At 44.0% G+C, this 15,299-nt stretch overlaps 1 protein-coding gene across 1 annotated transcript in view; it reads right to left on the bottom strand.

Annotated features, from left to right (window-relative positions):
- EWSR1 (EWS RNA binding protein 1) overlaps positions 1-15,299 on the bottom strand; it is a gene marked incomplete at its 3' end in the record, with an annotated part of 116,133 nt that overhangs the window by 46,908 nt on the left and 53,926 nt on the right. Inside the window, exon 5 of the mRNA XM_086951008.1 lies at positions 7,827-8,013. Within this exon, the coding sequence (XP_086807134.1) occupies positions 7,827-8,013 (187 nt within the window). The remainder of the gene's footprint in view (positions 1-7,826; positions 8,014-15,299) is intronic.

The raw sequence follows: 15,299 nt of genomic DNA, 5'->3' as shown, positions 1-15,299 counted from the left end.
GAAAAGAGGCCGCCCTGAAGGGTCGGGTGCACCTCGGAGGTTTGTTCTGGATGTAAATGAAGGACCCACTGGCTGCTGTTTGAAACCTACTAAGGTAATGCTAATTAGCGAAAATAAATGGCAGCGCTGGAAGGGATTTGGTGAGGGTGACCTCCTGCACCAATCGTTCTGGGAACATAATCTTTGGACTGGGATGTGAGAACATTTGGCATCATGTTGCAATTACAATTGCAATTAAAAACTGTGTTCCATTTGGTTTTATTCAACATCAAATGCATGGGAAAGTTGCAGAGAGCAATGCATTAACTTTGCCAAAACAAGGAGAATTGTTTCAAATAAACCAGCACTTACTTACATTCCCGGGTGCATTATGGGATTTGTATGCTTCTTCAGTCACGTGATATAAGACACCTTTAAAATGCAGGCACGTAAGCACTTTCCGTTTTGCTTCCCTTCCATGATCAAGGCAGCCGCCAAAACATGTTGCATTTAAAGAAGCAGGGGTGCTGCATATTCCTGGAAATAAGCAATTGTCCCTAGAAATGGGCCTTTGTGTGTTTGCTCATGTGGTGATGAAGTAACGGGCTTCTCCATGCAAGTCTTGAAAAGAGGCCGCCCTGAAGGGTCGGGGGCTCCTCGCTCGGAGGCTTGTTCTGGATATATAGATATACATGAGTTTGTATTGTAAAAAGGAAACACCAACTGAAAACACTAAAAGGAAGTCAAAAGGGAAAAGTATCAGATCTAACTGCAGAGGTCTGTAAGAAGGCACGGCGCGTTGCGTTGCATGTATCCTGACCCAGCAGGAATGCAGCTGCCACCCTGCGCGCGGCTGCTCACTCCCGACAGCAAAACACTGTGGGAATGAACAGTCACAAGGAAGTGGGACATGCACACGCTTTTGGCCATTTGCGCTCTTTCATTATTGAAAGACACATGCAAAGGTCAATCAGATATGTGGGAGGAGTGAGACCCACACGAAGAAGTTTAAAGTGCTCACAAGAAGCCTTCCATAGAGCAGCGCCTGCGCTAGACTCGACCTAAAAATGTGCAAGGCCACACATTCAGACTGTCGTAGAAACTGTGGCAAGGGGTGCCTTCTCAATATCTAAGACACCTCAGATTTAAGGCAAATGGAACAAATCTGGTTTGCATTGGGGCTGATAGTAGCAAACAGTAACACTGCCTGTTCATGGGGAGCGGAGCAACCACCACAATTTAGAGACTGTAAAAGTGATACGGACTGGTGTATGATCGTTGAGAAAGTAGTTTATGAGGTGAGAGGCAGTCCTCAAAAGTGGCCGAAAATATGGGAAAGATGCAACAAATATAGGAGGCAACTATTATCATACCAAATGCTGATTCACTGTTAATCTGCCCGTTGCACCTGTGAACACAGACTGGTTGGAAGCAGGAGGGGCCCTTAGGGAATGCAATGAAGCCCTATTGTCCTTATTGGACTGATACATGGTTTAGCAGTATATTGTTTACAGTATTTTCTGTCTGCTCTATTGATCTGATTGTAGGAGAGTAGGGTCTGCAATCCTATGATCACCCCAGATTTTTTTTGCTTTTTGCTTCACTGGTTTACGACTTCTCTGGCTGTGGGCCTGCTAATCAGACCCACAGCCTTGCTGTTCTCTCACTAAATTGACACGTGTACCTTAGGTGCATTTACCAATTGGTACTGGGCCACCTTATCAGACCCTGTAACTCAGGGCATAGGTGTACCAAGGGCCCACCAGGGGCTGCAGCATGTATTATGCCACCCCTGGCTGGCCATCTAAATCTGACAACTGGCTGCACGACAGCTGGGGCAAGGTGGTGTAAATACCCCTTGCTGTAGATATAGTATACCTATATCGAACCCTAAAATTGACACCAGTATTCCTATCAGTCACTCCTATGGCAGGCCTTGACAATCCTGAAGGCAGAGTGCTTGGAATCGGGTGAGATTGTGCTCTGGCATGAGCTGAGCCCGTTTGCAGCTTGCGGAACCAAGTCCTAATAGCTGTTCCATGATAACGCGTACCATATACCCTTAAGTGCATTATAATCCTCGCGGTTATATGCCAACTCTGGTATCGCTTTATCAAAACATGTCGAGTAAGGTGTCATACGAATTGGAATACTAACCCCTCGCCAATTCTGGCGACTGGGTTAGCATTCCACCCTTCTAGAGGGACACGACATGTATGTAACTGTGAACCCCGGTTAAAGTTAACTCGAGCCTCAGCATCACAAAATGGATGCTGCCACCACAGACACAAGTCTGACCTCCTGCTGCTGGGAGTCCTTCCAGCGAGGAGAGCTTGACAAAGGGTTTCCTGTCAGGGGCGGTGCTAGCACCATCCCAGACAGGGTTTTGTGTATCCTGGGTAGGCAGGGCTTTAGAGGAAGGTGACTGCAAGTGGCACCCCGGTGCTCACTATGCATCTGCCGGCTAGAACCAGTTCCAGGGGCACACCAGCCCCTGAGCTGGGGAAAGTCCGGCATGGGAGAGGGGTGTAACCACCCCCCTTCCTGGTCCCACCCATGGGCAGGACCTAGTCGCGTGCCAGCCCCTTTTCTTAGTATAAAGATAGGAGCGGGCCCCCTTCCAAATTAGATCATCTTTGAATCCTGAAACTACTTTCTACGAAAGGAACTCAAGACTTCTTCTCAAGATTTCTCCCTTGTGACTAAGGAGTAGTCACCCTGCATCTGCGGGCACCAACTAAGAACACTGCGGTTTGCTGCACGTCCTTCCTCAGGAATCCGACCGACCAGCACGACGAGACCCGGCTTCCCTGGCACCTCTGACCTCTACCTACATCATCAGCCCAGCTGAGATCCGTGGGTGTGAAGAGACCTCGAGGGACCGGCCATCTTCAGAACTGCACAACGCTTATCCAGCACGACCGCCGAGGGATCCTCGAGCGAGTGCTTTGGGGTTTGAGAAGCCCTAACCCTGAGCAGCTCCAGCACCGAAGTCCAGTCCCCCCAGCATCCACGAGATCTGCGTGGGGCCCTTCTGCTCTTTGCTGCTCACCGCGTTGTCCGGCTACTTGCCTGCTGGCTTGTGACCCGCCTGACGACGCTCCACGACGACAACACCGCTGGTCTGGTTGCTCCAGATTGGCCCTTGCTCCCCTCCAACAGAGAAGCACCCCGGGACCCTCCTGGTCCACTCCAGACGCCATTTTAAGTCCACCGCGTGGGCTTGCATTTGCCAAGACTTGTTGCCCCAATCCTGGGTCCAGCGACGTCGACAGCAGATACCTTCGTGGGACAGCTCGCACCTCCATCCTGGTCGCCGACAACGCCTCCTGGTCCGAGAGACTGCAGAGCCCAGCGTCGCCCACTCACCTGGTCGAGGTGACTCCATCCGGTGCCATCCTGGTGCCCATCTAATCACTGGCTAGTGATTCAGAACTTGGTCCCCTCTGCTTACAGGTATCCTCCATCACCGATCCAGGCTTGGTCCCATCGAACTTCAACACTGGTCACCTGCCAGCAACTTCTTTCAGGCTCCATAGACTGCAACGAGGATTCCCGACGTCTTTTCAGACCTATGCAGCCGCAGCCCCTGGGCTAGGTAATCTCAGCATTTCGGTGCTCCAGCATAGCATAACTATCCAAGGGTCCAGATCCTTTTTCGTTTCAGCTCTACCTAGTCGGATTCGTCCGATAACACTAACTATACGAAATCTAGCATCCATAGACTTTGTCCCGCATTCCCGCGTGAGAGTGCACACTCTGCACCCGATCTCCCTAGGCCTCCTACTAGTAATCTGAAGGTTCAGTAGTCCTGTCCTAGCGATCCTAAAGCCTATTAGAGTAGTACTTACCTGCTAGTAATTTCGCATTCCACTTTTAGAGTATATGATTTTTCGTGCCCCTCGGGCATTTGTGTAAATTGTGCGACTTTTAGTATTTTCCTAAGAGCTTTGTATTGTGCTTAGCGCCCTGTCCTCATAAAGAGCCCAGGGCTATTGTGTTCTAAATAAATATACTTTTATTTTCATAACAACTTGTGTGGTGTCCTTTCACTTGGTGTTCAAGGGGTATATGTGATGGTATAACAGCTGGCTTAACACGCCCTCTAGAGTCTAGCCTAAAGACTGCTCTTGTCCATGCTACTAGGATAGCTGGTCTACGGTTGACTTACAACCAATCAATAAGGGTTGTTTGGACTGATACATAGTGATCACTAGAATAGTGAGCACTGCATATCAGGCCAACTTCTCACACTGATTTCAAACAGATTTAAAACAAGTATTTGCAATGCAATAGGTCTCGCACTTGCGAGTTTAAGCTATTGGCTTTGTATATGACTAGGCCTTTTATTTATTTGTTTTGCTAATTAACACATAAAAAGGGCACTCATGTACAATGACAATAGCTCAAACTCTTCTAAATGCGAGACCTATTCAAAGAAGCAGCTGCCATTGTCCCGGACTGCTCCGAAAGTGAAAGCAGGCATGGAGCGCAGAATGTAAGGAAAGCATGTGTCTGCAGTACAAGAAACTCATTCAAGAAAATAGTGCTTACAGACTTAAAAAAGACATAACGTGTAAAAACTGAAGTAAAAGGGCCAGTCCTCATGGGCGGGTACAAATGAAGACAAGGCGATAATAGAACGGCCTAACAAGCCTATTAACTAATCAGAAGCCAGCATTTATGAAGGGCAATGACACAAGCAAATGACAAATTGGGCAGAGAGTGGGCTGACTTCTATTCCATACTCCAATACAGCATGCCTCACTGAGCCCAGGCTCGACCTAAAAACGAAAACTGAACGAGCTACACACCCCAGACGTAGAGCAGCTGGACAGCTCCTCTGGCTAAAGGTAAATATAATATCCTTTTCGATTATTTAATTGAGCAGGCACTCCTAGAGAGCGGATGCTGTTGGCACCATGTGACCGAACATTGATGGAGACAGGCCTCTCCAGATTTTGCCATACCCTGGCAGGCAATATTGCTCCAAATGCATGTGATTTAGAAGCCGCTGGGATGCAAGGCAGAGGTCAGTTTTTATCAAAAAAGGGCGAGGGATACCGGTGTTTGCGCCTGGGAGGAAAACACTTATCTGTAATGGGAAATATTTACATTCCATTCCCACAGAATTAAAGACAGGGTTCAGGGTTCCATGCTTCCGACTCTGTGCAGCTGTGATAAACATTACCCTTCTGTGAGGAGCGGTCACACTGAAAGCAGATCAACATACAAAAGTGTTTTTTTTTTTTTTAAGTATCAGGCATAGAAATTGAAAGCTGTACATTAAACAGGTGGCAAAAATAATGCTTCAGATGGTGTAAAAACAACCTGCTGGCATTGGCCTGGGATTTGGAGACCGGTCTACTTCCGGCACGGGGAAGGGCAGCCTATCAAGTGTCAGGAGCAGAGATGGCACAAAAGTAAGTGAAATAATGAGCCCATTTGTCAAATTTCTGCGGGAAAATAAAACTTACAGAAACCTTGTGGAATCAGATGAGACCAATGCTAAAATTGTACGAAAAACACAGACTGAACTCACTGAATTAATATTCCCGATAGTTTAGTAAACAAGTTAATTGAAACATGCAGGGTACCACTCACATACTGTGTATGTTGCACATGGGTACCCCCCCAAAATGGTCTTTAATATAGAGCAAATGGAATGTATATCGAGGCAATATTTGTGTCCCACCAGCCGTCCCTTCTCTTGAAGATCCTGATATGCTATAACTGATGAAAACTATTATTTAAGGTTATATTGTGCATCACTGACATCTTTGTATGTGCATCTAATTTCTGCATTATCCCTTCCAGTTGTGATCAGCAATGTCGATTCTCTACTGTTTAATAAAAATATTTAAAATAAATGTAAATTAAGTCTCAAACTATTTACTTCTTTTGAAAGTACTATTTGGTGTTTTTACTTTAAACCTGTAACTTGGTTTCTATGTTAATTCCTTTGTTGCGCTTGGCACTTGTACTCACTATTCACGCTTCATCAATAAACAGAATTGACTAAAAAGGGACATGTTTTGAATTAACTAAACATGCTAGGATGCTAGCACAGACATCCAAACTTGGAAATGTAATGTACTAAAAAGAGTTGGGATGCCAGGGCGGATGCCAGGGCAGATGCCCCAAACTGAGACCCATAGCCAATATGCTGAAAGTGTTGGGATGGAAAGACAGACGTCCAAACCAGGGTATGAAATTCATTCTCTAAATCGTGTTAGGATTCTGTGACAGAAGTTGAAAACTGGGATGTGTAGCTAATATAGTAACTCATAATGGGACATTGAGAAAGGCATCCAAAACCAGCTTTAATTTACTAAAAAGGGGTGGGATGCTGGAACATGCGGCCAAAAACAGGGCTTTCCTATCTAATCTGGGATGCATGGTCAGGGTGCATGGTCCCCCTTCCTGGAGCACTAATATTCCAAGCACCAGCCCTGGCAAGAGGCAGTTTGTTCTACAGGCAGCTCAGATGCAATAAGGCAAACTCTGTCATTCAATCTTCTAACCTACGTTATCAAGTGTGCGTTAAGGGGCCTATTCATAAGGAGTTTTGGAATACACGAAAAGCTACTCCTGCAGTATTCTTTTACATATTCTTCTATGAATCCACCCTGATATGTCCCATTCCTAAACTACTAAAAGTGCAAATAAGGCACAGGCAACTGCATATGTATTAAATGGAATATGAATATTGCTCAAATTTGATTTTTGTATTCCCGTTTCAGATGCTTTGAAGCCTATTCAAAAAGGCATTAACACACATTCAAAAGAGTACTAGGGGAGCATGCTTTTACGTCCACCAAGATGCCTCCCTGTATAGGCCTGATGCTCTGTAGTGATAAACCGGTGACTGTTTGTTGCAGGAGTACAATATAAAGGTTTTAGGTACGAAAATAGGAATCATAATTACATGGGTTCTCCACTTTAATCAAAGTGTCAGTGAGGAGTGGGATTAATGATTGATGGGGATATATAGAATAAAACCTTATCTTCTGCTGAGCCGATGACTAGAGAATGCAGTGAGACATTTAGATCACAAACCCAGCAAACATTTTTTTTTCAATCCAAAGCAGCCATCTGGTGTCCATTTGAGGGATTGTTCTCATCTTTTCAACAAATAGTTTCCTGCTTCGATGTGGTTTTCAAATCAGATTTCCATCTTGCTAAAATTGTATTCCGCTCAGTTTGTGGCCACCAGAATGATAGGACGCCTATAGGAACAAGCTGTCGCCCGTGAGAGATTGTGACCCCATGAGAGGCTGCTCGTGCCTGCACTGAATGGTGCCGTGTGTGAGCTAAATATCCAGTTAGGGTGGGCGGGGCCTAAGGGACACAGGGTGGTCACCAACCACACTTCCAACACAATAGATCTCACAGAGCAAGCAACGCATGCGAGACCTAAAAATACTGAGAAATTCAGGGCTATAGAATTACGCAGTTGTGTTCACTGCATTATGCAGCAATAAAAGGCAAATGATGTGGCTATTATATTTCCCTACTTTGTCACATTAAGCTAATCTATGGACAAGGTTTCTCTTAAATACAATTTTAACACCTCATACAGAAATCAGCAACTGGTCTACTGCCGCAAGGCAACATTATGCTTTTTGTATTGATAGATCTAACATTTGCAGCAGAAGGTAGATTTTGCAATGACAAGAAATAAAGCAAACGTGCATAAAACCAGTGGTCTCTAGCAGAAGTAGTCTTCAGAGAACTTCATCTTTCTCCTTTGATGAATATGATTCACAAGTACTATGCACCATAAGATAGCCAAAGACAATTCAGTTTGCAGTGAAGGAAAAGCCAATACGGAGACTAGGAATTACCTGATTGGTGCAGTGGTGACAGGAGGCTGTACATAAGGAGGATAAGCAGGCTGTGTAGCATAGGCTGTCTGAGCTGCATAGGTGGCCGGTGCTGTGGTAGTGGCTGCTGTACTAGGATCATAGGCACTGGCACTGTATGCCTGAACAGGTTGGCTGTATGCCTGAGGAACCACTGGAGCAGTGTAACCTGTTTAAAAAGAAAAAGGCTTGAAAAGCTCTTCTACCTTTAAGAAAAAAATGCACAGTTGAAGAAGTCAATAGGCCTATCACGGATACTTAGTAAAGGTAAACCTCCTAGTTTTGTTATTTGTTGCCATATTCATTTCTATTTATACATATTTATTTTTTGGGACATTTTGTCTTGGTCATCTGTATTTATTTTGAGTTTTGTGGAAAACAAAGCTGTATCCAGTTCTTTTCTACATATATTGACCCTGCAAATGTACATTCATAGTTTAATGCCGGATGGGTTTTGATGCTACTAGTATGAAACAGGCGCTCACACACACTAAAATCTGCAGTTAAGCCAAATTAGAAAACTTCCTTTTCAAGTTCCCTTCCATCTGCACTGAGAATCAATAGAAAATGTTTTATCGCGATTAAGAAAATACATGGCTTCAAGTCTGCATTTATCCATTAAACATCTGTAAAAACAGAAAGCTGGGAGCCATAAATGTCAATGTAACCCATAGATTTAGTTTGTTTTCAAACAATCATTCTGCTTGGCCTTGGTAGTCATGAACGCCTATGTGCTATGGGGCGAATTACCTTTTCGAAGGCATCGAGCAGAGCTGACAGAAGAACATTACATATGTCCAATAACCCCGGTTTGATGAAACCTTTATTTGGATCTTTGGAACAACCTGTATCACATACGAGTTACCATCTAATGTTAAAGGAGCAGGATTCTGATGCACTCTAAATAGAAAACCAAGGTCCATCTTTTGATCACTTCATTTTAAGGGTGGTGAGTGTAAGAAGTCATAGAAAACTATAGGAGCTGGATTTTATAAGGTCAGAAAGCAATCTATTAAACAACATGGAGGATCAAAATTGTTAGTGCATTATTTTAAAGGAAAACAACGAAAGGAATGTATTCAACATGTTGGTAAACAAAGATAAAAAGAAACCAAAGAAAGCAGAATGTTAGCACCTTCTGTGGCTAAGATACAACCACAAAGGTTGATACAGACATTCGATACCATGTATTCTCGTATTAGGATATTTAAGAGCTTCAATCTCTTGTCTTTTTGCGACCTCCTCTCTCTCAAAAGAAAGTCACGGGTGTAAGCATGTAAAGAGTGAAGCAGGGACCATGGAGACAAATTAATTAATCAGCCCATAGGGGGCAATTGGTGCTCCCTGAAGATCCAGCAGTGAAATCAATGTGTGGCCCTGCATCAGTACTCAGCTACGAGCCTGCTCAAATTGACAGGAGTCCTACCACCGTTTTAGGACTCAAATGAATTTTTAAGCGAGACATGTGGGCTAGAAAGCACTAAAGTAAAAAAAAGTTTAGTGGTTAGGGGCATGCATCTTGGGATTAATCATTTGCAGTGAAATGTTTCCAGTGCAAAACTACACGTCGGTCACTGTTGTAACCAGTTTTAACTGGAAACTGGTCTTTATAGATGGGTGTAGCAGGAAGCCACAGGTTCTACTACTCTTAACAGGTCTTCTACCTACGATGATGTGCATATCAATTACGTCAAGATAAGCACGCACACCATTCCTTCATCCAACACCACAATATTAATATCACTCTGGTGCACTGGCTGAAAAATCAGAAGCAACAGAAAAGTTGTCATCCAGAGAACTTGTTCTGAAAAACAATTTAGTAGCACTAAAGGGAGATACTGCATTAGCATTTTTTTTTTAAGCATGACCACCGTTAGGTTGCAAAAACACCAATTGATGGACAGAATGCTGATCAATGTCAAACAAGCACCCCAGTACAGATATCTGGACCTAAACCCACTTTTTGCTCCCCATGCCATTGTAGTTCAAACCCAGCCATATGCCAGGCCGGGTCATACCTGGACAAGAAACAAGCATCCTGGGACCGTTCGAGTGTAACGGTAATATTTAGGCACTGAGCAGCACGTTAGGGTTGGCCATACACCACTGAAAGGCTGCTCCCATCTCCATCTTATTTCCTACCATCTGAACTTTTTTTTTAAACTCTTTGTGTTGCAGCCGATGTATTAGTCCCCTTCTTTGCTGTGGTATCTAGGATTGAATCAGTCATGACAATGTCCTCGATGTAGGCAAAGTCCTGGTTAGAATGTCTGCACTTCTTTCCCACCCTGGAGGTACTACTTTGGCAGCAGCCGGTTTTCTTAAGGCATCTCGCCCTTGGTCAGTACACTGGGCAATAAATGGAGAAACATCACTTTCTCTTGGAGCAATAGTTTCCAGCAAGAGGCATGACCCAGCCTGCTGCATCTCTAACTGCCCCCCCCCCCCCACATAAGTATCTGACAGCCTTTTCACCAAGGTGCTGTATATTGAAACATTGTACGGGGCAATGGCTTAGACGGGCATCTGTCCACCCATTCCTGTGCAAATCTTTGTCGAGGACATTCCACTCTACCACTGTTGTCTGCAGGTAATTGAAAAGGCTCCTGCTCAAACATACGCTCTTTCTTCCCATTCTGGAATCCCTCTTACTTCTTTTACCTTGAGGCTCTAGTGTTAACAGTGAATAGAGTTGGGTTTGCTCTCATTTAGGTGATTTCTCCCTGTGAGGTGAAGAGTAATTTTATAGTCCTTCAAGGAGTCCTCAAATTCCTTTCTTCTCCTTAAGAACCTCCATGTCTGCCTTCAGATGTTTCTTCCTTTCAACCTCAAGCACTGAAGCTTTCCTCCTCAACATCAATTTTTTTTACGGAGATGGCACATCCATCCTATGCTCTCGATTCTATAGGCTTTGCCTGGGGTGGCAGGGGATTTTGGTTCAGTAACACTACACCTCTGGAACGGATGAAGAATTTTTGCAGTAACTGCATTCTAGGTTACTCAGCATTTAAAGCATCTGGAGTGCATAAACCTCGAATCCGAATATCGTCTTTCTTTTATAAAGGAATACAAATAAAAGGCTTCCTTTCTTGGTGTTAAACAGTCTAAGCTTTCAGTTTACAGTTTAATACCAAGAAAAGGAATATATTTAGATAGGAAGCATTAAAAGAAAAATGTTCTAGTCTTTCAAATATTAATATCTGCAATTTCATAAATGGTGGGGGAATTCACTGTTCTTTAGGAAATAAGAGTAATTGATGGCGAATTGGATTTGAGACTCACCAAACTACCAGCAACGAACATATTACAGCTGATGATTTAATGAGCTTCCATGCAGTAGTTCCATATAAATTACAACTTTGTTTAGTAAAACCTTTAAATGGAAGCTATACCCATCTAATTGTTTTACATTGGAAATCATCTCTGTAGAAGGGGGTTAAGAGCACACTGCCTCACATCCTAGCGCAGTTCACTCCTTTGAATTGTGGTAACTACAGTGCACAATTGGCTGTTATTTTAAATATTAACTGTAGTTTTTCACCAAAGTTGCTGCAGGTAGTGTCGTACATTTCTAGATACGCATTTCTGGATTTTATCCATCAGTAGAAATCAAAAAACGATTTCATCTTGGGCTGCTGGAAACACTGCCATTTTTTGTTCCCTACTGATGTGCCTAGAGATGTACAGCACTATCTGAAAAGGACTAACTGCGCTGAGCTTTGAGGCAGTGTGCCTCCGACCCCACTTCGGTTTAAAAGGCTCCCTTGGGCCAGCACGCTGACAAGCATTGGAGATGCGCACATGCGTGCCCGAGAATGGTACTGAGACCTGTGAAACCTGGCAGCATTTCCACCCACCTCAGATGAAATAGTTTTTTGATCTCTACTGATGAAGGAAAAAAGACTACAGTCAATATTTAAGCGCCAATTGTATACTGCATTCAACATAATGCAAAATGGCAAACTGTGCTGGGAGGTAGTGTGCTCCAACCCACATTTCATCTCTAAAAGTACTGCAAGTAATTAGAAGTGATTTTGGATTCAATTTTTTTTGCTTAAACAGGTAAAGCAGAGGAGAAACTACTATCCACATATACTAAACCCAAAAAAACTTCTGCATCTTAAAGGCTGCAAGACTGATCAATATAACCATTAGGCACAGCTTTAGGGAGCTGAACTAAAGGTCATGTTGGATCGGTTTTTCCAACCTCCTACAACTACTACCTTTCCTCTTGTTCATTGAGCTTTAGGTTTAGCTAGCAGTAACTCGTTTTGCTGACAGTGCAACAATATACAGGACACTAAGCCTCTGGAAACATTGTTCAGCCAGAGAATAAGAACTAGGAAAACATACTGGTCAAGAAAGATTAGTAGCATTTCTCGTTCCAGGGTAGAATATACATTGGTTCAAACTGAAGCATGTATCTGATGAACACAACATTTAGATCTTAAGACATAGATGGGTAACTCGCTTGAAATAAACTTTAAATTCTTCCCAAGTTCTAATTATATGTACTGTATATAAAGGCGCCTAGTTTAAAGTCTGAAAACAAATAATTTTTTACCAACCAGAAAAAAATGCATGACAGTATCTTGTTAAGTTCAAAACACACCACAAACAGATTCTCTTTAATTTAACCTATTTTGCTTCCAAGAATGTTCATACAGTTGCATCAACTGGCAAGCCACTGGCCAACTGTTTCATTATCACTGCAATGCAGATACAAGCCCCCCTCGATGCATATTGGGAGAAACAAGATGGTCATCTGCATCTTTACACAGATTTGACATACATGGGGTCACCGTCAAATCAAACTTTGTGTAAAAATGATCCACTTTTTAAAAGATGCTGGTGAGAAGAGAAAAGAAAAATACAGAGGAAGGTTTTAAACCAGATCAATAATTAATTCTGAGAATCCCTGGCTCTTGTAGCCTGGATGTAAATCTTCAGCATGTTGGTCTGGGGTGGGAAAACGCCCAGGCTTAAATGGGAGGTCCTTACCAGGCCTTACTCGCAGGGTGGTTTTGGGGTTCCGGATTTCGAGCTCTATTACCGAGCTGCCCAGGCCCACTTCGCCTATTTCTGGGTACGACAACCTAGATACATGCCCCAGCTGGCGGCTGAACATTGGCCAGCGCACCAGACACCGATCGATCGAAGGAGCGCTTTACTCCCCAGTAGAGGGTAGAGACAAAACCCCAAACACGGTCCTCAGTACAGTGACAGCATGGAATCATATTAGCTCGAAACTTGATTTACGGCTGATATACGCCCCTCTACTTCCCTTGACGTACCACCCACAATTGCCGCTACTAAAGGAAGCTAGCTTTCAAAGGTTATTGACAAAAATCCATGTTCGAACATGGGGAGATTTGTACAGAGACGGCACTTTCCGTACCAAAGACCAACTCTATGAAGGGATACAACCGACGCCACTAGAGGTCTTTTACTATATAAGACTCCGACATGGTTTGCAGGCAATTACACCTGATTTCCCACACGAACCTCCTGTACTACTCCCTTTACAACACCTACTTCAACTCGATAACCCCAACAGGCTTGTGTCCACGCTGTATAGGTCGATCAGTGTCAATGTGGAATACGCTGAGTTGCCTGCTAGGGAGAGGTGGGACCAGGAACTGGCCGTACCCCTTACTGATAAACAATGGACATTTTGTCTGCAGCAAACTGAACGCATTTCATCCAGCAGTAGATACAGGATCATTCACTATAAATTCATTCACAGATTATATTATACACCTGCGCGTCTGCACAGATTCCAGCTGCGGTCTACTGACACTTGTGACAGGTGCGGGGCTCCGGGGGCTGATTTCCTGCACCTTGCATGGGGGTGTGATCAGGTATACCACTATTGGGATCAGGTCTTTCAGGCACTCTCCAAGATGATAAATGTGGCAGTGGCGCCGTCTCCGGTGTTGGCTCTGCTGGGCTATGTCGAACCACTCCAGGCAGCCCACCGCAAATATGTGGCGATGGCCCTGCTATTGGCCAAGCGTAGAGTAGCCTGCAGGTGGGGAAGGGCACCCAAATTCAAGGAGTGGATGCGAGACATGGTGTACTGCCAAGAACAATTACATACTTACTCTGAACTGTTGCCTTCCACTTCCAGACCCACTGACATATGGGCCCCATTGCACTGCTATTTGATAACGGAATCTCCGATGGCTGACGATGATTAAGGTTTGATTGCTGGGACGTTGCTTTGATGTTCACTAAACGTGGGGGGGTGTGGGGATGTATCAAGCTGCTGTGAGTTCCGTTACTGCTGTCGTAGACCCCCCCCCCCCCGCCCCATACCCCAACCGGAGGACCCCTACAATTCCCCACTTGTTGCACTACCTCAGTGGGTGGCGATATAGTGCTAACTGCCCTTTGCCTTAGCCGTAGGGGTTCCGCTGGTCAGCTCATGAGACATGATGACTTAGTAAGACCTACTTGTGAACCTCATTACATGTATTGCACGGTATTATTTTGCTTCTCTTCTTTTCTGTCTTATTTCATGCTGACTGTGGATGTAGTCATACCATCCGGCTGGCGCACATGCCTCTCCCTCTGTGTGAGTGGGTTATCGCACATGTTTAAGTTACTAAAAAATGTAAGACAAATTGATATGCTTATATTACGTTTGTGCTTGTCAATGGGTTGATGTGCTATCTATACAGAAATGCTTATGCTGATTTTTGATTGTCTTTACTTCTCCTGCTGATTTGCACCGATAGCGGCCGGCCTCCGGGTTGTAGGCATCGCGCTGTGTATCCTTGACAGTACTCAATAAACGTCTTGCACCAAAAAAAAAAATCTTCAGCATGTTGAATTTCTACAACGCTGCTATGAGGTGGATTGAAGTGTGACTGCATACATGTCATATGCACTACTCGAGTGACCTCAAACGTGTTCCTTTCACCTGCATTTCTCATAAACTACTTCTTGTAGCACGTGTTAGAGATTTTTATGTTCTGAATTGCATCCTCCAAGAAAGCAAAAAGAGAGCTGCACACCAGGTTTAAACCATTGAGATGTAAGCATGAGTGCATCTTGCCAGGCCAGACATTAACCGTAGGCTGCTACACTTAGTGGCACACCGATTACTCTTCTTGAGATTACACGAAAGTCTGAGAACTGAAATTTATGATGCTCCCATCAACTGTAAATAAAAAAGGAACGGAACAAGCAGCTAAAGCAAAAGATAAAAGGGCATCAAGTTAACGGAAAATATCAAAAATGGAAGCAAAGCTCTTGAAAAAGCTACACAGGCATTCCATATTCTATTTATATGGACATCTAAAAGAAGGTTCTTTTGTGGGCAACACTGTAGATATAGAACAGTAATTGCAGCAAGTATGAGAGCATCTATGGACAGGAGCGTGGTTTGAGTAAAACTAACTGGAGTTGCCACCATAAGGAGATTTAAGCACAGCAGACATGTCGGAAAAT

Source organism: Lissotriton vulgaris, unplaced genomic scaffold, assembly GCF_964263255.1.
Source record: "Lissotriton vulgaris unplaced genomic scaffold, aLisVul1.2 SCAFFOLD_852, whole genome shotgun sequence".
In the NCBI taxonomy this organism is placed as follows: Eukaryota; Metazoa; Chordata; class Amphibia; order Caudata; family Salamandridae; genus Lissotriton; species Lissotriton vulgaris.
This window is presented reverse-complemented; position numbering and strand designations above follow the sequence as displayed.